The 24,972-nt window shown below is 46.9% G+C and overlaps 1 protein-coding gene across 3 annotated transcripts in view; it reads right to left on the reverse strand.

Moving 5' to 3' along the window:
• LOC149367175 (ubiquitin-protein ligase E3C) overlaps positions 1-24,972 on the reverse strand; it is a 79,331-nt gene that overhangs the window by 24,764 nt on the left and 29,595 nt on the right. The window contains exons 10-16 of one of the 3 annotated variants that reach the window (XM_089554463.1): positions 18,554-18,705; positions 17,454-17,617; positions 11,550-11,657; positions 6,872-6,944; positions 4,495-4,554; positions 3,710-3,804; positions 1,080-1,287 (exon numbers count right to left, since the gene is read on the reverse strand). In XM_089554463.1, the coding sequence (XP_089410589.1) occupies positions 1,080-1,287; positions 3,710-3,804; positions 4,495-4,554; positions 6,872-6,944; positions 11,550-11,657; positions 17,454-17,617; positions 18,554-18,705 (860 nt within the window). Of the gene's footprint in view, positions 1-1,079; positions 1,288-3,709; positions 3,805-4,494; positions 4,555-6,871; positions 6,945-11,549; positions 11,658-17,453; positions 17,621-18,553; positions 18,706-24,972 lie in introns of all 3 variants that reach the window. The other 2 variants (XM_089554456.1, XM_089554467.1) reach the window with 2 other exon arrangements.

A 24,972-nucleotide genomic window follows, 5' to 3' on the forward strand; every position in this document is an offset into this window, starting at 1 on the left:
ATGGTCAGTACGATGGGATACATAAAATGGCTGTGGGATAAGGCAATCGCACAGTACAGGATGATGGTACAACTTGTGAAATAACGCAATACGAGACAGCGATGGAAGAAAAAGACTAGACTTCATAGTAGTTATGCTTGCAGTGCGGTTGTAATTAGTGAGGATGAAACGCGCAGAGTTATTCTGAACCATCTCAAGAGCAGTAATATGACTGTCATAAGGAGGGTCCCAGACTGATGATGCATACTCCAGTTTGGAACGAATTAGTGTTTTATATAGCAAAAAATTCACAGAAGAAGGAACGTTGAAAAGACTGCGACGTAAGTAACCTAGCATGTGATTAGCATTGTTGATTGTGTGCTCACTCCAAAAGTATTAAAGGTGCACTGAATAGGAATCTGAACTCGTCTTTTTGCCGCGGGAACTCGATCTACACGTTCCCAGGATTCTTAGAAACTCCAATTTATTGCCCTGTGTGGCCGATTTTCCTAATTAAATCAAATTAACGTCCGGCTCCCGCCTTTTTTTTTTAATTCTCCCCGTACGGTGGGCGGAGTCGACCAACCTGTGGAGTGCCTTTCAGCAAGCTCCATGGAGGCTTTGCTTTCGCTTCATTTTGTTTTTTAGGTTTCTGTGAATAAATAGTTTCATTCGCAGATAATATAGCTGCAAAATAAGCCCGCCGAAATAAAAATACGCACTATGACTATTTGCTTCTACGGATTGCTACGTATTACTCTGCCGATGGCAGAGCGGCAAGCCGCCACAGGACTGGGTGAAAGGCACTCCACGCGTTGGTCGACTCTGCCCGCCGTACGGGGAGAATTCAAAAAATAAAGGCGGGAGCCGAACGTTAATTCGATTTAATTAGGGAAATCGGCCACACAGAGCAATAAATCGATGTTTCTAAGAATGCCTGGAACGTGCAGATCAAGTTCCTGCAGTAAAAAAAAGACGAGTTCAGATTCCCTTCAAAATTATTCGAAGAAAATCACTATTCGCTTCGAATTCACTCTGAACCAAGAAACCACAATTCGCACACCCTCTTCTCTCTTCCAAAGCCACCGCATCCCCCTCACCATCGACACCGGCCTCCTCCAGGCCGGCCACATTGACGAGCTGCACCCGCAGCCGCAGCTTCAGGTTGGGCTCCCCCGACAGCTTCTCAAAGGCATCCTCGTAGATGTAGTCCCGCCTCGCCACCAGCTCGATCTGGGGCCCCAGCATGAAGTGCGACTGCTCCCGGTTGTTCTCCGACTTGTCCCGCGCAATCAGGCTCTGCAGCACCTGGGAGAGGGAGGAAGGACAACTCGTCAGCACCATCGACAACTCATCAGTCACGGCCACTGGAGAACGAAGGACAAACGAATTCACTTAGCTCACCACAGTGCGAGGTTCTACACCATCCCTGAACGTTGATCTCCACCCCTGGGCAGCACCTGTCATTACTCTAGTCGGCCATGAAAAGTCACTTCTGTACGTTGCACGCTCTGCCCAATTTCACTTCCTCTCCTTAGTGTTAGCTAAAACACACTCATGATGGTTAATATAATGATATAATAATAATGACACCTTCACTTCTTTTCACTTCCTCTCCTTAACGTCAGCTAAAACACACTCATGATGGTTAATACAGTGATGATATAATGATAATGACTCATGATAATGATGGTTGTTCAGCAATCCACACAACCCACTTCCAGACTCATAACACCACACCCACCAGTGACCCTTAGAGTGAAAAATAACTTTCCCTAATCAGTCGAGCATGTAAACCTGACAGTCACGTGGATTGTGTTCACTTTGTCTGATGTTCGTAGTAAGTGGCCTCCCTGCACGAAAGCCAAAAATACTAAGTCTGCCAAAAGCGGAGTGTCTTCCTCAAAATCTGCTTGTCAAAAACTGTGTCATGCATGTCTATTTCTTTAAAGCGGACCCTACCATTGCGCTTTCCAGGCTCTTCAGAGCAGTCATGTTCTCCATGCCGAGACCCTTGCTACCAACAATCTGCTTTAGGGACAGAATAAAACTAATCACGGTTGAATCATGCACGGTGGCTGGTTTTGGTTTATGGCTTGGTTTACGGTTTAACGTCCCAAAGCGACTCAGGCTATGAGGGACGCCGCAGTGAAGGGCTCCGGAAATTTCCCACCACCTGGGGTTCTTTGACGTGCACTGACATCGCACAGTACACGGGCCTCGAATTTCGCCTCCAAAATTCGTCTGCCGCAGCCGGGATCGAACCCGCGTCTTTCGGGGTCAGTAGCCAAGCACCATAACCACTGAGACAACGTGGCGGCTTTCACGATGGCCAGCGGGAGATTTCTAGCGGGAAGGGAGAGCCTGTAATTTGCGTACAATGGCTTCATCGAAACATAGCTCTACAATGTTGTCGTCTAAACAAATGTAGCAATCCGAGGCCATATCTGGCCATCTATTCATCAACAACCCTTTGCAGGCCATCTCTATTCATCAACAACTCATTTTTTAAGTCCCTATTTATGAAGAACAATATTCAGTACCAAAGACCTTCTCTTACTTTTACTTCATCCGAGTAATAAAGGGTGACATCACAGTCTTTCAAGTGATTGGTATACATTTCTATATTTGCATGCTTGTGTATTTAACTAAGGTTGCACTCACACTTCTACAACAAATGGATCGTGCACAGACCAATGTGTGTTTTACTTGTGCCTGCACGAGATTCAGCACTTTTTTTTACTTTTTTTTTTTAATAATTAGCATTTTACCAAGATGCTGCGTGCCGACAACATCACAGCGTGGTTATCGTTTGATGAGAGCTTTTTTCTGAGTGGCTTTTTGAGAGAGCTTTTGAGATGAGAGCTTTTTTCTACCACTGTACGCTTAGAAAGCCGGCGAGTGCTTGAGCATCGCAGAGGAGCGCAGCGGTTTAAACCAGAACGCTATAAACCATCCTCAACATTGATACGCTATGAAGGAAGCAGGACCTTCAGACCCGCAAGTGACTTGGCCAGCCTGAGATCTGGAGCAAAAATGGCTAACCTGTCATCATAGCTAAGGCTTCAACATTCGAATTAGACATAACTGACCCAAATTTTTTTAACCTGCATAAAAAAATGCGCATCTGACCTTCACGGCCAGTGTACAGCATGTTCGCTTCATCTCACCGCAATTGGCTGGTGCCTCTGGCTATCACAAAATTGTCAGATCACGTCGTAATACAGCAAGCACCAGCAAGCATCGTTCACCTTGAAGTGAACGATGCTAAATGTCGGCGACACGAACGCGTCTGACTGCGTGCTTTTGTTGATGATGGACTGACGGACAGGCGGGTGGGCGGCCGTATGGCATGAAATTTCAACTCTCCCCCCAAAAAATGCGATGAAACTTTTTTTTCCCCACACATTGAACCCTTCCACCAAAGTGATGTAAACTTTTTTGGAAAAAGAAAAGTGTGTTCATTACGCGGGTACATACCGTACTTAAGGTCTTCCCCCGAGAACACCTTGCATGTATCAATGACTATGCATGATCATGCTTGCTGATACGCTGCACGGAGGGCAAGCTCTCCATCAGGCTTCAGGCCTTCAGCTTTTCCTTTGCTCTTTGCCTATTTTTTTTTTTACAACTTTAGGCAGGAAAGAAAATCCGAGCATCAGTGTGGTCAAAACAACGCTGTGTTTCCCAGACGCATCGCAAGGAAGAGAGAAAGCGCTTCACCACTCACCCTAACGCGTGTCGGAAAGGGCACCGTGAAGGGCATCTCCTGGAGGATGGCTGCGCTGCGAAGCTCAATGGTCGACAACGGAGGCCCATTTTCCTCTGAAAGAAAAAGCCACCGCCAGAGCATATAATGCCCCTGGTTACACAGACAGTTTCAAGTGCTCTTCATGTGAACTGCATTTATGCAGAACCTACACTCTGAACAGAAGGGAGTTAAAAGGGTGTAATCTGTCCTCTAACGAACTCCTTTTTATAAAAAGGGTGCTCTAGAGGGCAGCTTACACTCTTTTACTCCCATATAGGCGTACTAGTGTTCAGAGCGTAACAGACTTTTCAGAAGTCTTCGTCAAGTTGGCAACTTTTCCACACTGCACATTTACCAACAAATGGGAGCACCGGTACCGACATTGAGATCGATCAACGTTTGACAACAGTGCTAGACATCATCACAGGGACCTCATCAATATCTTGTACAGCTTAAAACACACAAAATGCAGAGTGGCTGGCTGGAACACAAAACTGTAGCTGAGCAGCAGAAGAAAGACACTTAGTCTTTCATTTTCTGCGCCATTTTGTGTCTGCTAGCTTCACTAGCAGTCCCAGCCGAACTAAACGAGCACTGGGAACTAAATTGGTAATGGAAACTAAGACGCCATTTTGTCAGTCCGCTAACTTCACCAGCGGCCCCAGCCGAACTAAACTAACACTAGGAACTAAATTGGTAATGGAAACTGCCTGTAGCAACTTTTATTTCGCGCTCTAGAAGTGAAACCCTCGTGTGAGTCATACCTGGAAATGTAAAAAACATTCTACTGCGACAGTTGTTGGTGGTAGACCTTGCCATGGGATCTGCAGCAGGGTCATACAAAACCACACGTCTCGTGATTAACGCTTAAATTAACAGCCAACTGTTATTCGCAAACGGTGCCTATTCGTTTCCCGTGTAAAAAGGCAGCAAGACATTTGTGGAAGCTACAACGTTCACAACAGCGCGGAATCGTAACAAGAATTAAACACAGAGTACACCACTGCCATTAAACAGAAGGCGTCACGTGGCCCCTTTCTCCAAGAGAGTGCGGTGAAAGGGTTCTGACATAAGGAATACACGGCGACAGGCATACAGCCCGGCACTGAGCTGACGACACACACATTAAGGGGGGAAGCTGGTCTTAGAAAAAAAATTTTTGTTCATAAAGTCATAATTATGGAATCTTCAGGAAACATGTATTTTTGCATGCTGATCGCAAAAATGTGATTTAATTTTATGTGAAAGAAGTCCTTGTACACTTATATGATACGTTATGCAACTTTTTGCCGACAGCTTTCAATAAATTTTGCTGTTTGGTTTATTGGGGTTTTGACATCCCAAAGCGAATAAGGCTAAGAGAGACGCCGTAGTGGAGGGCTCCGGAAATTTCGACCACCTGGGGTTCTTTAACGTGCACTGACATCGCACAGCACACGGCCTCTAGAATTTCGCCTTTATCGAAATTCGGCCGCTGCGGCCGGGATAGGAAACTTGATAGGACACATGCCATTGGCTTGTCTTGACATTGAACTATGCAATAAGGGCAAAATTATTATCCTGCCTATCACACAAGTTAAGTTACTGGGTTTTGAATTTGCCACTTCACAAATTGGAAGAAACTGATGATTTCAAAATCCTATAACGCACCTTCTATAACAGGCGGGATGATAATTTTACCCTTACTGCATAGCTTGATGTCAAGAGAAACCAATGGCATGCAGTCTAACAAGTTCCCTGCAGTAGAATTTCTTTCAAACTCTCGACAAAAGTTACCTAGCATATAGCATGACTGCACAAGGACTTGTTGTACATAAAATTAAATCACATATTTGGAATCAGCACACAACAATGCATATTCCCTGAAGATTTCATTGTTGTGACTTCATTAATAAAAATTTATTTCCAAGACTCTCTTCCCCCTTAAGATCGGTGCTGACATCGCCCTCTACCACGTACCCTGACTACGCCCAAATTGAGATCGAGCAACCTTGCCTGAAACAAAACTCTTTCCAGTCACTACACGGCTCAGCCATGAAGTGAGCCATGCCTCCCGAATGGCCGCTACCATTCTTGGCAGCATTTCAGTCAGTTGTCATCTTACCTGTCGCCAAAGTACGATAGAACGACGCCAGCCAGACTTTTTCATACGACAAAACGAAGACACTTACACGTCCCATGTCTTCTCTTGCAAGCTCCAAGAAATGAAGCACTGTCACCCTTAGCATGCAGCTAAGCTGTCTACAGTAACAGGTTTCTCAAAGCGCCATTCCAACTCTGATATGTGATATGGTGTTCCACTGATCATAATCTCATGTTGATATGTTGGCAGCTTGGAGATCATGTAGGCTGACCAACATGACATCCCATCCATATTTTTATTTCTGGTTCCTGAAGTAAGGCAAACACATAGGCAAACATGATGTTCAGTAGAATCTCAATGAGTGAAGAGCTCTACAAGTAGCTGCAAGCTTCTACCCACATCTGCGTTGTCCTCAGCACGAAAGAAACCTCACAACCTATTTGGTCCAGTGTTGGGAAGGAAGAAAGCAGGCAGGTCATCTTTGTTGTTATACACTGTCGCAGTTTTTTTTTTTTTTGCGAATGCTTCGCCTCATAGCAATTATGCATTGCGGGAAAGCCACTCTGGCATCTAAATGCACACTTGCCCTTCAGGCTGAGCTCACTCATTAGTGGATTGCCATCGCTTGTGGATGATTTGCCTCATCCCACTTACACACTACTGCGGAGAAGGCACACACTGGTAGCTAGTTACAGCTGCGCACCGGCTCTTTGTGTCGCATGTCCTCAAGCCCGGCCCGCTCCCAGATTCATGCATCGTTGCCGTATAGGATGCTTCGCCCCAACGCGTAACTGCATAGTGGAGAAGCTGCCCTAGGCAGCTGACTGCTGTTGCTTTTTCGTCGTGTCGTACCGGATGAAGAATTTATTCGACCAGCCTAGTTTTGTCCTGTTTTTAGTGCTTCAAATTTTTTGCCAATATTTCACCTTGTGTATGGAATGCACCTGCAAAATTTTAAGAGTTTTAGGGATGAAAAGTGCGTTCATAATGCGAGTAAATACAGTACACCTTGCCTTCGTTTTGCTCCGTTGAAATAGAATCAACACCAAGTGACCTACCAAGCTGTTTCCTAGTCAGTGCAGCAGCGCCACAGGTTGGGAGCCGAGGAACCTCCAGGTTCCAGTTCACCACCTGTGCAAGAATAATTGCACAGTGTTACGACAGGGCAGCTAGGCTGGGCTGTAATGCTACACAAAGTGATAATAGTCTAGGGGTGTGCGAATATTCAATAATTTCGAATATTCGATCGAATAGCACGGTATTCGATATTCGCTTCGAACCGAATTCTCGGTATTCGAAATTTCGAAGTATTCGCCTCGCGTGAATAGTGTTTCTGGGGCGCTTGCCCGCTTGCTTTATGTGGTTTAAGTTCCGAGTATTGCCGCATAGATGGCTTTTTTTTTATCGCGCTTTCAACGCCCGGGGGTCAGTCAATACACGAATCACAACCAGGTCGAGGTGCAACCCAGCTACAAACGAAATAAAGGTGAGGGCAACACGCTCTTGCAGAAGATCCTGCGTTCTGGCCGTCTCCGAGCCTCCGCCTAAGGCTGCCATAAGCCGCGTCGCTGCCACTGTGTCGAGGCAGACGCAAAGAAGGAAGAGCACAGCCATCAGTCGTCTAAGCTTCAAAACAAGAAACCTCAGTTTACTGTTGTTGTCGTTGTTGCGACTGAGCGAAGGATGAAAAGGAAAGTGCACGGGCCTGCCAACTGGCTCAAGACGAGCCACCACCGCTGCCACGTGCAGATAGAGGAGAGTTAAAAGATAAGAGGAAAGAAAGAAAAACGAAAAAAGACGCGCGTCACACAACGCAACAACCGCGTCCGCCGCGGCGGACGCTGGCTGAAAAATCAGATAAGCACCGAAGCCGCGCCCGCTCCACCGCCTCTCTAGATAAGCACCGAAGCCGCGCTCGCTCCACCGCCTCTCGATTTTTTTTTCCGTTAGAGTTGCGGAAAAGATTACCAGATAGGACGGATGCGAAGATAAACACGCAGCCCTACCGCGCTATCGCTTCACCCAGTCAGGTGACGAATCATGCGTACGGAACATGAGCGACCGTTCTCGGCAGCTTTCAAGCAAGCCATCATATTACCGGCGGAGGCGCGAAAAATTCAGCGGCAGCGCGGGGACTCGGATGTCGCCGAAGTGTATACTTAGGTCAATGGGAAGGGCGCCTTTAGCGTGTGATAACGCTAAGCTTATTGTGCACCCGTGGAGGATTACTGCCGTTAACGCTCGGCATCTACGACTGGCGTCTTTTCTTGCTATTGACTGCTTGCGCGTTGATGGGAACGGAACGCCGCCGTAATCAGGGCATTGAGCCATCTTCGGTGGTGTGCCGAACTCCGTCGCCGCAACTCGGGCACTCCGATACGTTGGAGGCTGAGAGCATTCTTGATGGAAGCGCGATGCTGAGTGCTGCTCGGTGGGGAGGTACTAGTACCGGGGACAATTTTGCCAGGACGCGCGAGCGGTGCGAATGACGTTTCGCTTGCGGCGCGAGTTTTGTACAGCCGTTTCCATTCTTGCTCGAGGGAATGCAAGTCTGGGAATGTAAAAATTGTTCTTCCAGTATAAATTGCCAGTAAAAATTGTTCTTCACTCTAGGTGTTAAAATTTTGAAGTGTGGTTTTAAATAAAGCCTCAGCACAGTGTGTAATGGCATCGTGTGTTGGGAAAATAAATGGTTTTGGAAATGCCTACTGTCACTCAGCCTTTTTTTTAGTGCCAGAAGTACTATTCGAACTATTCGCTTCGAAATTATTAGAAGAAAATCGCTATTCACTTCGAATTCGCTTCGAATCAAAAAACCACTATTCGCACACCCCTAGATAATACACATAGTAATACTATACATGGTAACACTGCACACAATAACATTACACAGTAATGCACACATTCATCCGCTGCATTTTCAACTAACTGCTTTCGTTAACATTCAAAATAAAACGGTTTTGTGCAAAGAAACAATTCTTTCGTCAAAGTACTGCCAGACATAGATGGCAACGATTTTGTGATAGCTGGCTCTGCAAAAGATCAGATAAAAAGATAACATAAACATGACATGAAGTTATTGGTGTACACATCTTGGTGCGCTGCCAAGGTCTGCGCTGCGGATGGAGCAAAAACTGAGGTACACGGTACCGAAAGCTAATAACACTTAAAAAAAAAGTTCATTTTCACCGACAAAAGTGCGGGGTGGGTGCATTCATTATGCGAGTGGGTTCATTACCCAAGTATAATATGGTATATATTTGAAATCAGTTTGAAAAACTACATACAAGTGGATTTTAAGGGAGGAAGAGGGTCTTAGAAATAAATTTTGATTAAAGAAGTCACAACTACGAGATCATCAGGGAACATGCATTTTTGCATGCTGATTTCAAATATGTAATTGAATTTTATGTACAACAAGTCCTTGTGCACTTATGCAGTATGTTAAGTAACTTTTGCCGAGAGTTTGAAAGGAATGCTACTGCAGGGAACTTGCTAGATTGCATGCCATTGGTTTCTCTTGACATCAAGCTATGCACTAAGGGTAAAATTATCATCCTGCCTGTTATAGAAGGTGAGTTATAGTATTCTGAAATCATCAGTTTCTTCCCGTTTGTGAAACGGCAAATTCAAAACCCTGTAACTCAACTTCTACGATAGGTAGGATAATAGTTTTGCCCTTATTGGATAGTTTGATGTCAAGACAAGCAATGGCATGCGTCCTAGCAAGTTTCCTGCAGCAAAATTTATTGAAAACTCTTGGCAAAAAGTTACATACCATGTTATATAAGTCCACAAGGACTTGTTTTACATAACGTTAAATTACACATTTGGAATCGGCACGCAAAAATACGTTGCTTGAAGGTTCGATTATTGTGATTTCATTAACAATAACTTTTCTTTTAAGACAAGCTTCCCCCCTTAACTAATAGTCCATAAACAAGAAAAATGATTTTAAGACCACTGGCCCCCCCCCCTTAATTCCAAGACCACATATGTCGAATATGTGGTAACCCCTCCAGTTTAAATTGTTGAAGCCCAGCTGTAAAGCAGCGACTGATTCCCTGCAGAAACAGTGCTTCACAGGGGCAAGGGTGCAACATAGCAGGAAAAGGCACGGCAAGGGTGTTATTTAAACAGAGCAGCACACAATACTTTCAACAGTACTGCAAACTGGGCGAGTTGGTTGACATACATCTTGGAAAATTTTTAGCGCGAAAAACACAGACAGAAAGAGTAGACGACACGAGCGCTGTATCCAGATATGCTACCTCTTTCTCTCGTATAGCAACAGACGGTTTGGCCACGCACATGTTTTGAGCCTTGGCGATACTGTATGCCAAGGCTCAAAACACATGCGTGGCCAAACCGTCTGTTGCTATACGGGAGAAAGAGGTAGCATATCTGGACAAGTGCTTTGCGCCCTCATAGCAGGGGCTGGCGGTGATTGTCGTGCTTAGTTTTCTTCTTTTGGTTTTTGACCAACGATTTTATCGCACCTTCTTCCTTTATAATTCTACGTGTTTTCGAATGAACTTCCAGTTGTTAAACGGCGCTAGTGTCGTCTACTCTTTCTGTCCATGCTTTTCGCGCTAAAAATTTCACAATACCGTATTTACTCGTATAATAGGCGTACTCGCATAATAGGCGCACCCCTAGTTTGGGCGCGAAAAATCAGATTTTTTTTTATTTCCGCGCATAAAAGGCGCACCCCGAACTTGGCACTGTGATCAATACTGTATTTACACGATTGCAAGCCGACACCTCGCCACCCCCCGCTCCCCAATCTTTATTTTAACAAAAGTCCTCACTAGTGCTGCTGCGGACCCACAGCACGTACAACGACACCGCGTAGAACAGCCGCACGCAGTTTTCAGGGATGCTCACTTTAAACATCTGTTTGGAAAGCTTCATCTCCAGCCGGAAACGTTCCCGACTTAGGCCTGCGAAAACCTCGGCGCTTGGAGATGCGTACGAAAATTTAGGGACGCCGCAGTCGCAACTGCCCCACTTCTCGGCCACGTCGTATTTTCCGACCTGCCGCAAGCTAGCCGTGTTCGAGAGCAAACTCCCAGCCGTGTAGCTATTAAGATGCTTGGCCGTCGAGCTAAAACAGCAACGCTCCGCGGCAAAGCCCTAAACCACGATGAACTATCGCGCTACCACACATCCCGGCACTTGACAGCAACAAAAAAACAAAAAAAAAACGAGCAGGAGATGCTGATGGCGATATGGATAGCGAAAGCTCGCAGCGGAGGAAAACGTTGATGATGATGATAAGCTCTACCTCGGGCGCCCTCCGTGGGTGGCGTCTGGAAGCTCCTGTGCGCGTGTGTGGCCTCCATGATCAAGCGCCCATTGCGCGCAGACGGAGCCGATCGCAGAGGCCTCGGCGCGTGCATTCCAAAGGCTATTCCCGCGTGGGTCGTGGAAAGTTTCGGTGCGGCCCTTACACGGATCTTTCTTTTTAATATTTCTTCAGGAAAATGGGGTGCGGCCCGTACACGAGTGCGTTTACGCGGTGTGTTCAATTTTGAGAGTCGGAAAATTTCCGGAAATTTTACCCCGCGTAATAGGCGCACCCCGAACTTTGAGCCGGATTTTCTGGAAAAAAAGTGCGCCTATTATGCGAGTAAATACGGTACTTTCACCCAGTCTGGACTAATAGGTGCACATGTAGCAGAAAAAGGCACAGCAAGGGTGTTATTCTAACAGAGCAGTGCACAACACTCTCACCCTGTCTGGACTGATGTGGGCAGTGCGGGGAGAGACCCAGTGGCCCTCGGGGCAGAACGGACGCCTCGAGTCTCGGGAATAGAGGTGCCGCAGCAGGGACACCACGCACTGCAGTCATGGAGGGAAACGAAAAAAAAAAATGCAATGAGAAAAGCACACGCGCACACAAAAAGAAAACTACGCCATTTCTCTCTTACATGCAGAGGTCAGGAGTTCGAATCCTACCAGCAGCCAAATGTGTGTTGTCCTTGCTTCTACTCTGTGTAAATTTAACTGAAAAAAAAAATGGTTGGGGTTCAATGGGGCTTGAACCTAGTTACACGAGTGAGAGCTCTGTTAAGTATGGTCTCCACTGTCTCAAATCAAAGGTCAAGGTCAAGGTCAGGCACCCAACATTCATAGTTATATGATCACATGGTCATACTGTCATATCGTGCAGTTAAGTTCGGTTTGACCTTGTGAGGCATTGCAGGTCATGGTCGATGTGGTGCCCACTGTCTCGAATCAAATGTCAACGTCAAGGTCAGGTACCCAGTGGTCATGGTCGTATGATCATGTGGTCATACTACCATAGCTTGGGCCATACCACCATGTAGTTAAGTTCGGTTTGACCTTGTGAGACATTGTAGGTCATTGTCGATGTGGTGGCCACTCTCTCAAATCAAATGTCAACGTCAAAGTCAGGTACCCAATGGTCATAGTCATATGATCAAGTGGTTATACAGTCGAACCCGGATATATCGAACCCGCATATTTCGAATTATTGGCTATATCGAACACACAGATTACCCCCTTGAAAATACTATGTAAAAGTATAGGACAGTTGCGTTGTATATCGAATTCCATTTTCGCCGGACATTGGATATATCGAACGCCGCGCTGCGCCCCTGGAAGGTGCGCTTTTCCCAAAGACTTCCTGTCCGGTCCTCAGCCGCCTCAGCGGAGAACATTTCCGCAGTCAGTCAGCAGGTGCAGGGCCTTTTCTTTTTTTAGCTCCCCGTTTTTGCACCCCACAGGCGCGAGCTTTCCCGCTCCTCCTGTACCGCTGGCGTGTGCTTCGTCAAGGTCATTGGAGCTCAGCGAAGGGAGTGCGCAGCATGGAGACGCGCGGCGACGTGGAGAAAGGAAGAGAGAGAAAACGGTCGCTCGTGGGTCTGGGGAGAAGAGAGAGCTCAGAAAAAAAAAAGCGAAGCCCAGAGCGCTGATCTTTCTCCCTGGTCTTTCTTTTCCCTCTGTCGTTCCTTCGCAGCCGCACTGACTGCCGCTCGCATAGGCTTCGCTCGGACCGCTCCATCTGCGCCTCGCGTGTTTTTCTTGTGTGTGTCTGTGTTTCAACGCGCGACGTGAAGTAGGCCACAGTAGCCAACTGTTTTGGCAAGGCAGGCCTTGAAGTGGCCGGAGATGAATGTCCGGAAGATTTAGATGACGATGAGTGCTTGGACGACGCGTTTCGTGACTTGTCCAATTTTCCCGGCGCCGTTCCGTCCAAAGTGACTGACAGCGAAGTTCAAGCGGTAGCCGACCTCACTGATGAGGACATTGTGGCCTGAATAGCTGGAGTTCAGGATGCCGATTCCAGTGACGACGAGGTCAACTGTGTTGTCGAAGAAACACGTCCGTGCACAGCCACTGAACTGGCGTCAGCGTTCAGCCTGATTCGGCACTGTTGCGGCGAAATGGAAGGCACTGGGCTCTCGCACCTGGACAGTCTCGAGAAGATCGAGACCAGTGTTTTGAACTTCGTTTCCCAGAGGAAAAAGCAGCCCAAAATTAGTGATTTTTTTTTCCGCGAAATAATAAAGCGCTTTCACATCGCGGGCCCATACTATGTGATTCGCGGCTGTTCCAAATGGTACGCCACAATTTGTTATGATCGGGAGTGCAGTTTTAGCCTATATCTGTATATCGAATTTTCGCTATATCGAACTATTTTCCGATCCCCTTCAAATTCGATATATCCGGGTTCGACTGTACTACCATAGCTTGGGCCATGCCACCACGCAGCTAAGTTCGGTTTGACCTTCTGACGCATTGAAGGTCATTGTTGATGTGGTGCCCACTGTCTCAAATGAAATGTCACATACCAAGTGGTCATATTCATATGATCACGTGGTCATAGTACTACCATAGCTTGGGCCATACCACCACGCAGTTAAGTTCCGTTTGACCTTGTGACGCTGTTGAGCTGAGCTGATGCTGCTTGTGTGTGTTGTGCTGAGCGACTATGTAGCGCTTGGCTGCACAATTTTTTGGACATGCTTGACTATTCTGACTTTTTTGCAGCACCACAAAGGCCCATATAGCCATGTGTAATAGCGACTGAAATCTTGAACGCACCGCAATTGATTGCAATATACTGCAATATAGCACTGCCGCTAATTGCTAAATTACCATAAATGTGTACAGTGGAGTCCCATAAATTCAATCTTTAGGGAGCATCGAAAACCTGGTGGAATAAAAGCTGGAAAGCTGAATTAAAGCTAGGAAGGAGCCTTTTTAATGGTGGGGCAAATATTCTTTGCAGGTTGGCACATCATGCACACATGATTGCAATCATACCATTGTCGTGTGTAGGTAGCTGACCGATTTTTCGGACTCCAATAATTCGGACTTGCGCGATATTTCAGACTTCTGTCATGCACCTCGTATTAATTTGTACATTTTCGTGACCAATATTTCGGACTTTGTGGAGTCTAAAAGTTCGAATTTTCGGACTAAAATAGACGCGAACAATACTGTGGAGATCGTTTTTCAACTGAAAGTTCATTCTTTCAGAATAATGTATGCACGAGCGGGCATTGCTGTCACTACCAAACCGTTCCCCGCCACAGTGAAAGGCACCATCTTGGATTTTAAATGGAATCGGCGGGTGCAATCGGACTGGCATGGATAGGCTTGGCTATTTGTTAAGCAAAGCGGAAAGTTGGGCAAGTTGGATAACGTTCATGATGTAAAAAATAGCGCCCAGGGAACACAAGGGACGGAAAGTAAACGACGCAGACAAGCGCTAACTCGCAACTGAGGTTTATTGCTGACGCGCGCAATATAAGGTAGTCACTTAAAAAAAAACCCATAAAACAAAAACAACCACACACAGTCCTTCCTCGAAAGACCAAGATAATGGAGGCATACCATATTAGGAAATGTCAGAATCCGTGTATCAGTGAGCCCTCTGTTAACTTGGCAGACTGTGAAATCGATTTTTTGGCCTCAGCGTTGCATTGAATTCCTTTTTTGATAACGGTTTTTTAACTGATCTTCCACAGCGATGAGTGGCGCCTGATGCTTCAAATTTCAATTTTTTCCTCTGACTTGGTCTTTCGAGGAGGGACTGTGTGTGGTTGTTTTTGTTTTATGGGTTTTTTTAAAGTGACTACCTTATATTGCGCGCGTCAGCAATAAACCTCAGTTGCGAGTTAGCGCTTGTCTGCGTCGTTTACTTTCCGTCCCTTGTGTTATCTGGGCGCTATTTTTTACATCATGAAGTTGGCTATTTGTTCTCTGTCGTTGCTATTTGAGATAATGAGATGCTCTCCATTGCCATCGAGATGGCCTACAAAGAGCGCGCGATCACGTTGAAAATGGTACAGAGGGACAGCTGCAGCGTCCGCCGCGGCTTGGACGACGCACCCCGCGATGCGGGGTAGCAAACGTGGTAGAGGGGGGTAGAGGGGACTGCATTTGGAGGTGCTCTATTCCACTCGCGTCTTCCTGTGGGTTACCCATGGGTTACCTCTCGGTCTATGCAAGCGTCATTCCCCACGGAAACTGACTGTTCTTGCTTCATGCAGCGAGTGCAAATTCACGGCATGACTGCGGCCGACGCGTCGCACTGTCTGATATCATGATGCGATAGGGTGCGGACATGACGAAAGCATGGCTACGACTCAGATAGAGGCTAATATTATCACTTGTCGGTGGAACATGGGGAGTGGCGATTTTCGCGATTTTGAAAGCCGGTTTTTCGCAGAAAAGTTTGTTTTTCTAAGTTCACGGATTTTTCGGACTGTTCGATCATTTGGACCATTTTTCGGGTCCCGCCGAGTCCGAAAAATCGGTCGGCGACTGTATATGCACGCCACCACAGGGTGAATACAATAACGTAATGCTAGTTCCAATGTGCCAAGATTTTTGACTGTAGCCGTTAGGCCTAATAGTAACTGTGAAGGTCAACGCCGATGAAGCGTTAGCTTCAGTTGTTTTCCAGTTCTTTGTGATGTTAACTGCCAGCTTAGCCATTTCGGTTCACACTCTCAGCATGGCGGCCACACCGTAGTTCCCACAGCAGTGGGTTTGCATTCACATCTGGATTTAATCTTCGCTCATGTGTTCATCAGCGACGTGCCAACGGCAGTACGGGCAACGAATGCCAAGCTCATGAAAGTGGTCGCCACCAGTCATCTGCGTACAAGACCCTGCGTGAGATCTACACTTGCGAAGAAGCTTCAGAATCAGCACACCACTACTGACCCTCTTCCTGCAGCATACAGGCAACCAGAAGGTGAAGTAAAAGTTTTTTTTTTTCACTGAACTTTGATTTTTTCAGACTGCCTGATTTTTCAGATGTTTCCGTGGTCCCCAAGTCCAAAAAATTGGTCAACAACTGAAATGTCCGACACGTTCGATGTCTTTTCAATCAGCGGGTTGGTTTACGGGTGTCTAACGTCCCAAAGCGACTCAGGCTATGAGGGACGCCGTAGTGGGGGGCTCCGGAAATTTCGACCACCTGGGGTTCTTTAAAGGGCAGCTGAAACAGTTTTTTGAGAATTCAAAATTATTCAAGAATTCGAATCTATCAAGCTTCTAGATAAACCATGCAAAGTATTTTTGCACTAGCATTTAAAATGGTGGCATAATCGTCGATTAAAACCGCGACGATGTTCAGGCTTCTCCTCACTACGCTGGAGGAGTGCGAGGAAACTCGGCAGTGACGTCATTATCGCCGAAACTTCAGATGCCCGCTGCTTACGCGTGCGTGCTGCTGTGCGTCGTCAGAAGGCGCCAAACAATGCATTGTAAGCTTCACCTTCGATGGCGTCGGTTTTCTTCCATGAAATAACCCTTTCTTCGCTGGAAACGTAGTACCGTCATACGTGACGTCATTATCGGGGCCTCTGCTGCACTTCAGAGAAGCCTGAACGCCGACGACGACTTTATTCGGCGATTACGCCACCATTTCCAATGCTAGAGCAAAACAATTTCGCAGGCTTTACCTGCTCATTTCGCACATTCAGCAACCTTAAACTCATGGAATTCTAAAACCGCTTCAGTTGCCCTTTAACGTGCACTGACATCGCACAGTACACGGGCCTCCAGGATTGAGCCTACATCGAAATGCGACCGCCGCGGCTGGGATCGAACCCGCGTCTTTCTGGTCAGCAGCTAAGCACCACAACTACAGAGCCACCGCGGTGGCTTTAATCAGAGGGTACCCACCCACCCCTAGAGGTCATCGCTATGGGAGTATTACATGGGTGGGTGGATACCTTTCATGCTGACTCACAGTGCAAAAGACGATTGGTTTGGTTTATGGGGTTTAACGTTCCAAAGCGAGTGAGGCTATAAGAGACGCCGTAGTGAAGGGCTCCGGAAGTTTTGACCACCTGGGGTTCTTCAACGTGCACTGACATCGCACAGTACACGGGCCTCTAGAATTTCACCTCCATCGAAATTCGGCCACCGCGGCCGGGATCGAACCCGCGTCTTTCGGGTCAGCAGTCGAGCACCATAACCACTGAGCCACCGTGGCGGCTAGTGCAAAAGACGAGGAACCAGAGTAAGAAAGACACAGGACACAGGATACCTTTAATCAGAAGATATCCGCCAACCCATGTAATATTCGCTTAGTGATGACCTCTAGTGGTAACACGAGTCGAGAAACAAACACCCAAGCTCCTCACCCACCTCGAACATGGGCCTCCAGAGCTTCTTGATGTACTGCAGCTGCTGCTGGTTGAGTCCCGTCCGGGTGTCAGGAAAGCAGAGCTCCAGGAGCCCCAGGCAGAGCTCACGCAACTGGCCGATCATCGACACCATCTCGCTCAGCGAGAAGGGCATCGGCTCCCCTGCTGCTGCAAGCGTCGAGAAGCAAAAGGTGTCCTCGTGCTGTGCAACCTTCAACACGTCGAAACGCGAAGGTGTCTAAAAGAAACCCTGGTTGTTAGTAGGCAGTGCCACAGGAGGGCACTATGCTCCATCAGATGCAACGCTGTCAAAGCTAGCTCTCTTGTTCGTGCTGCCTACACCCACGATCAAAAAGTAGTGCGTTCGTTGTGAGCGGAAAGTAGTGAATGCTTTGCCTGCAGGCTCATTACATGACAGATTTGTCGTGAGCTTGATTAAATGTGCTCTTACTGCTGACAAGACACGCTGTCGCTTTCTCGTGCCTTTAGACCACTCGGCTACAAAACAAGCAAGGAGTAACGCTCCTCTATCTACTTTTTCATGCAGATTTCCTCCGTAACTTTCTGTGTTGCACTAGATGTAGGAAACGGAGTATAGTGCATCTTGTAGTTACGAGAACAGACACAGGAGGGCGCTAGCTGTAGGATTGAGTGGGAGAAGGACAGGTGGAACAGGTGAACAAGGGTAGTCAGTGAATCAGCCGCCAAACAAGGGTAGTCAGTGAATCAGCCGCCAAACAAGCATGGAGTAACACACCTCTCTCTACTTTTTCATGCGGACTTCCTCAGTACTTTTCAGTGTTGTACCTGATGTAGGAAACGCGGTATAGCGTATCTTGTAGTTATGAGAACAGACACAGGAGGGCGCTAGTTGTAGGATTGAGTGGGAAACGGACAGGTGGAACAGGTGAACAAAGGTAGTCAGTGACGGAGCCATGCATGTTGGTGCTTTAGTTGCTGGATCACTGCCGAAGTGTGAAAAACCTCTTTCTCCAAGTGAGGAGCAAGCAGCAGGCCAGGCATTGATACTCCTGCTGACCCTTCTGCCCTTTTCCGCGCAACAAAGACTTCCCTTCCTCAACGTTGCAAGTGAGGACTCACGTGACTCGTAGAACTCCACGTCATGCAGCGTGAGCAGCAGGTGGGTCATCAGGCTGCAGAAGAGGTTCACCTCGCTCGAGAAGAGCTCGGCCCGGCCGTCCGGAGGACAGATCCCAGACGACAGGAGCTGCAGTACTGGCGTCCCGCTGGGGCTGCAAGAAAGAGGGGCATCTTATAAATGCCAGGCAGCCATTCTGAGTATGCTTCAAAAACTGTCAGCTTAAAGCCTGACGCACACAGTCAGCGCTTGTTGCTCTGAAGGATTCGCTACGGAATGAGTCTGAGCTGCGAATGCTGCAAGTTGAGTGCTTTGCCAGCGGCACGCCAGACAAATACTTGAAACAGCAAAGCTCACGGCAACGCCCATCGTAGGTCAATCACGTGGGCATGAAACAAAGTAATGCCACCACATATTGCCCACTATGCCTCAAGCCAATGACACTTTCTCCCTCTGTCTGAAAGGACCAATGTCTGGATGCCATTTCACCTATGGGCCTGGAAGAAGAGTACATAAATACCACATTTACATTTGCAAGATGGTGTAAAGTTGACAATGATGACGCTTACGACCAGACCCTGCAGATGCAATCAATGCATTGCACAGCAGCTGGCATGACCGAGTCAGAGAAGTTTTCGTGACTTGTTTCTCAGTTAAAATAGCATCACAAAGCTGCTAACCGCTACCAACCAAGCCCACAGTGCATGTGCCCTGTTTTGTGTGATGACCATGGTGCCTGGCAGTTGGAATGCGCGCAGATTAGGGAATGAATGCTAAAGGGGAAGTTTCACACTGAGATCTCTGAAGTACTCACGAGGGTAGTTGAGTGGTTACCCCTGTTCCGCTGCCTTACACTACACTGTAGGTTTGTTTGACCTGGCTGCAATTGCCATGCATCAATGGAGAAAAAGTGCAAAAACTTATGCTCCATGAGTCTGCTGCACAATAGGAAGCCCAGACAGTTTCAAAGTAACGCAGAGCCCTCCCCTACAAAGTGCACCAGCTTGAACTAATACCCCTGTCAAGCGGGCAAGTTAAGTGCACTTACGGAGAGTGTACTTTGCTGTAAGTACACTTTGCCGCATCTAAACGACGCAAGTGGAGTGTCACTCGCGGGAAAGTGCACTCCGCCAGGAGTGCGTTCACAGACCACACTTTGCTGGCCGAGTGCGTAGCCTCGACGCCAGCGGTTCCAATGGTACAAAATTTATAATGCATAAAAAGTACTTACAACTTTATTTTACGTGCTATAAAACTCTTTTCAGAAAAAAAGTTCGTTGGTTATAGCTACAAGCGAAGCAACAAAACAAGTAAACGTGATCAGATGCAACATCGCTGCCCGCCGCCATCTTGTTTCTTGTCGAAATTCTGGATAGTCTTGGCTGGTCTTGGCTTTTCAGCTATATTCATTTTTTTTTCATCGTTAAAAACTGTTGAGCCTCGCTTTATTTGCACTATCACGTTAAGCAATCAAATATTATTAGTCTTTTTTCTTTTCCATCGGCCTGTTCAGAAATTCCGCTCATTTTCTGTAGCAATTATTTTTTTACTATCAGTGCACTTTGCTTTCCCGTTTAGCACCGCGTAGCCCAAAGCAGTGATGGGAATGGCCAAAACCATTTTGTAGCAGGCCTTGTAGCAGGAAAATATTCGCTTTGTAGCAAGCGTCACTTGTTTTGTAGCAAGAGCCGGCATTTCCGAAAAAAAAAGCTTAGAAGACAAATTTATAGTTTATTTGTAACAGCATACATCAATGCAATGCAATACAGAAACACACAAAGTGTATATTGACTAGCACTGGTAATCATTACCATGGTAATTGTACCGCAAGACAAAGAAACATTGTCTTCACCAGCAACAAAGAACTGAGACCGAAGTACTCAAAATATTAAAATAAATTATGAGTGTAAACAGGAGCAGCCACTGAACTAAACCTGCTTTCGAGAAAAAAAGGAACTGACCATCTTGGATTGCAGTAAGCATGTATGACAACCCTTCGCACAAGAATCAAGAGAAATGAAAGGGAATTAGGCATGTGCTTTAAAAATACTGATATCAGATGGACAGGCCTATGTTCCTTTCTTTGAGCCCTTATTAAAGGCAGCCAGATGAGAGACACTATCATTCATTTTTTCCCTAGCTTGGCTCAATATTGCCTGGCCACTCGCAATGTCACTGAAGTTCTTCAGCTTCATGCCCCGCTGAATCAGCAATTCAGCATTTCTGAACATGTGCTGCGCTTCATCTACCTTCTGTTTCGCTTGTGCTTTAGACAAGCTGGCACTTGCTAGCACTGGATCCGCACCTGCACGTGGCCTTTTCGACTTCTCTTGTTCGCAGGCAATGCGCTCTGCATACCGTTTCGATGCGCCTCGAACGGCCCTAATGACATTTGGACAAATTGAAAGCTGGCATGGGTCACTGTTGTACCTTCTGGCAAATGACATAATCTGGCGAATACCATTCATGCTTGCCAGACAAAGGTTCGACCTCTCATTCAAAACCCTTGTATTCTGGCTGAAGCCTCGCTCAACATCAGCGTTCCCATGCGGAAGCGAAAGAAGGGCCTTGACAAGCTTAGTCAAAAGCGGATATTTTCTCTCACCTTGAGCGCCCTTGATGATAAATATATTATGCCAGTATTTGTCAAGTGGCCCATCAGTGCCCACATTCAGCGCTTCAGAGCTTAAGAGTGTCACCTCATCAAGGAGAGATGAAACTTGGCTAGGTTGTATCACTTGAGGCGCACATTTTGCAAGATATCTGAACGATTCTGCTGAAGACTCCTGGGAGTGGGTGTTTGGGTGCAAGCACCTGAGGTGCTGAAGTGTCAAATTCTGAAGAGGAAGCCTTGTCAGAAGGTACTTTGAGCACGCTATGTAAAATGACCTAGCTCCTAGTCGAAATTCAGCTTTCTCTGAAGCAGACCAAGATTTCATAGCTTCCTCAGTATCTGCCCCAACTACTATGCTTTCCTTCCAATTCTGCGAACTTTCGACATCAATGGAAGCGAGCTCATGTCCCTGTTTCAACATGAACACCTGAGGCCTCAGAAATCTGCCCAAAATTTTCTTCAACATCATCACCATTTCATCATAAAGAACATGCAGCAAAGGTTCACTCTTTTGAAACAGCGTCAGAAATCCCACAACTAGGTCACCTGCATTCTTCACAAACAGAGCCTTTGCGTAGAAACTTTTGTCATTCAGGTTTCTGTTTAGTCTCGCCCTCATGCTGCCTGCAGCACGCACTGGTTTCTGGGAGTCTAGGATGCTCTTTAGGGCAGAAAACTGCTCGACTAGTCTTTCCACGGCTGGTACAAGAGACAACCAGCGACAGTTGACATGACGCAAAAACACAGTTTCAGGCAATCCAAGAGCCTCTTGTTTTTCTTGGAGCTGGGCACTTTGCACCGAAGATGTCTTGAAAAAGTAATACACGTCACTGACTACAGTTTCAACTTCACTACCAAATGAATCAAGAGCACATGAAAACGCGTTGTGCACCTTGTGCAGCGAGCACTCTCCGATTTCCATTAAGGGGCCGTTTTCCTGGGTCAATTTTTTCTTTAAACACTTCATTACATTTGGACCATCACTGAAAAATGAAAAAAACCCTGCTCGAGGAATATTTTCAGTGGCTTCATTTACACATTTCAAAAGGATATCAGCCGTTGCCCTCCCCAAACGAAACGACTGCAGGTGCTCGACCACTACTCCTTTTTCAGCACCAGAAAAGTAGCGCACGAGAACATCAAACTGCTGGCACCGCTGTTCTGGCAGTGGTGTTTCATCTACACTGATACTGTAAAACACACCAGGACGATTCAGTTCCTCATGCACAAGTCCCTTGAAATAAGGCCCAAGCCCATCTGACACAACGTAAGACACTTTTTTCCTACTACAGGAGAAGTCTTTAGCCACCTTTGAGTCGGGAAACATCAAGCGATGAAGGGGTGTAGCCGTATCCGCCCATGAGTATGGGAGACCTTTTATCGTCAATGCCAAAACAAAAAGTGCTTCGCTAGCTGTGACACGGTCTGCATGGGTCATCGTGCCTGTCGATGAAAAATCCAACGATGCTTGAACAGCAGCTGGCCTCTTCAGCCTCCCGTCAGGGCCCCGAAGCTTGCTGGTCAGCTCCAAGTGCTTTTTACTCTGTGAATGCCGTTTCACTGCTGTGACACCATGCTGTGAGCAGTTGATTGTCTGGTTACAAATAATGCAATAAGCATTTTCTTCCCTTTTTCCTGGTCTGCACCACACCTCGAAGCAATCTCCATTGCAGTCGACATCTTTCAATATGCCAGAGTTAAATTTGCTGTTGCGTCCTGCAAACGATAAATAATAATGTTAGTTTGATGAAATAAAAAGCTGTTATGCAAGCAATATGATCCTGTAAATTAGAGAATAATTGTAGAGTGCTTAAACATATTCTAAAAAAAAAATAAAGACCCAGGAAACACTACGGTTCTTTTCCCACAACAGTCATGGTTAACAATTATACACTTCATTCAAACGTGGCAGTACAAGTTATAGAAACACGTTCCTCGATACAGAACTGAATATTAAAAATTAACTTTAACAAAATTTCAATGGAGGCAAAATTCCAGAGGGCCGTGCGATGTCAGTGCACGTTAAAGATACCTAGGTGGTCGAAATTTCCAGAGCCCTTCACTGCAGCGTCCTTAGGTTGTAGCTGTTGCACTAATAGCTGCAAAAGTAGCTTTTTCAGGGCTTTCAGAGCACCTGAGCTGCACATACCGGCAATCTTTCCTGCACTAATTTGATGAATAAACGTTAATTTGGATAAACGTTAATTTGAACACGTAAAAACAAAAGAGCAGTTTGTGATAAATCCAGAATAAGCAAAGTGCCAAAAATTTGCAGCTCACTAATTGCAAAGTATTGAAGGCTTCTGTCTAGATGTTTGGCAGAGCAAGCTCCATTCTAAAAACCGGACACGTGTAATTATAAAAGCAGTACCACTTTCGCCGACAAAGAGCGCACCTGCTTTGAGCGCGCGATCGCGCTATCATGCAGTCCTCGACCGCCGAGGAAGGGTGGAGGCTTTCTCCCACGTATCCCTTACCCGCCCGTTAATTGCTGCCCTGAAAAACGACCTTGTTTCCCCTTACTTTTTGAAAGCTTCCGCCGTAAATTCGCGAAGCCTGCCAAGCTTCGACAACAGACAGGGCCGTCAGCGCAGCGCCAAAATCGTACGAACGTAGCGGGCGCGCCAGAAGACGCTTGTTGCTTCATCGTATAGCCGGAAGGCCGCAAAATACCGCATTCCGTGGAACTTTCTTTCATTTTCGCCTCGGAAGTTTTTTTAATTACGGCAGCAACACGAGCACGAAGGCCAGAAGGCCCACCAACTCCGTGAGAAATGTACGGCGTCATATACGTCCGCGGTATACACTTTATTTCAGAAGCCGCTACATAAAACTCCTTAGCATGAGTTCAGTGCTCATATCCATATAACACTTTCAGCTCAAGCTGCAAAGGCACCGCTTTAAGGACGTCTTTCAATCAGCCAAGTGATGTCAGGAAAACGCATTCCGTAGGCTCCGCAGCCGGACAATCCGAAACTACCAAGCGACCTCGCATGCCGAGTGAATAAAGGAGCGCGTGAATGGCCCGGTCGCCGGCGAGTTTTATGCATTTCGTGCCGCAAGGTTGTTATGGGCAGCCCGGACGTCACTGTAGCTTTATTTCAACCACGGAATTCGTAGAACTGCGGATGGCAATATGAAATTACTGAGCGACGTTACACGGCTGCCCAGCACGCCACGTGCTCCAGGGCTTTCGAAGCTGATACTAGCGTAAGACGAACGCCACAAAACTACAAGTACTCTTTCATAAAAAGTAAACAAACCGGGAATTAACAGCACCCTCTCTTGCAGGCTCAAACTACCACGGTCCTGAAACATGCATCCACCGCCATTCGCTCAATTTGCTACTGTTAAGTCATGTTCAGTTTCTAAATTTGAACCCCGCCACACTGACTCATCAGCTCTTATGTCCAGAAAGACTCATTTGAATAAACTAAAAGGCGCAAAAAACGAGAAAAAGCTTACCTTTCAGTTTCGAGAGCGCCATCGTGACGCCGCCACAACGCCGCTGAAACCGCTGAAACCACGCAGTCGAGGCGAACGAGCGGCGGGAAAGTGCAAGAGCGCGCACCGACGCGCCAAGGCCTAGCCACGGCCCACTCCACCAACTACTCGCCTCCGGTGCCGGCCCACCGGAAACGCTCGGAGCTCGGACGCGGTGGAAAGCGTGACGCGTTCACGACACCCTCACTCAGTCACACTCTCCCAGACGGAGCACCATGCGGAGCACTCTAGACGAAGACTGAGAACTGGATCGTATTGGATTTTACCGGCTACTCTCAGACTTCAATGGCGGACAACAGTCGC

Source organism: Amblyomma mixtum, chromosome 1, assembly GCF_055824585.1.
Source record: "Amblyomma mixtum isolate Tamu chromosome 1, ASM5582458v1, whole genome shotgun sequence".
Lineage (NCBI taxonomy): Eukaryota > Metazoa > Arthropoda > Arachnida > Ixodida > Ixodidae > Amblyomma > Amblyomma mixtum.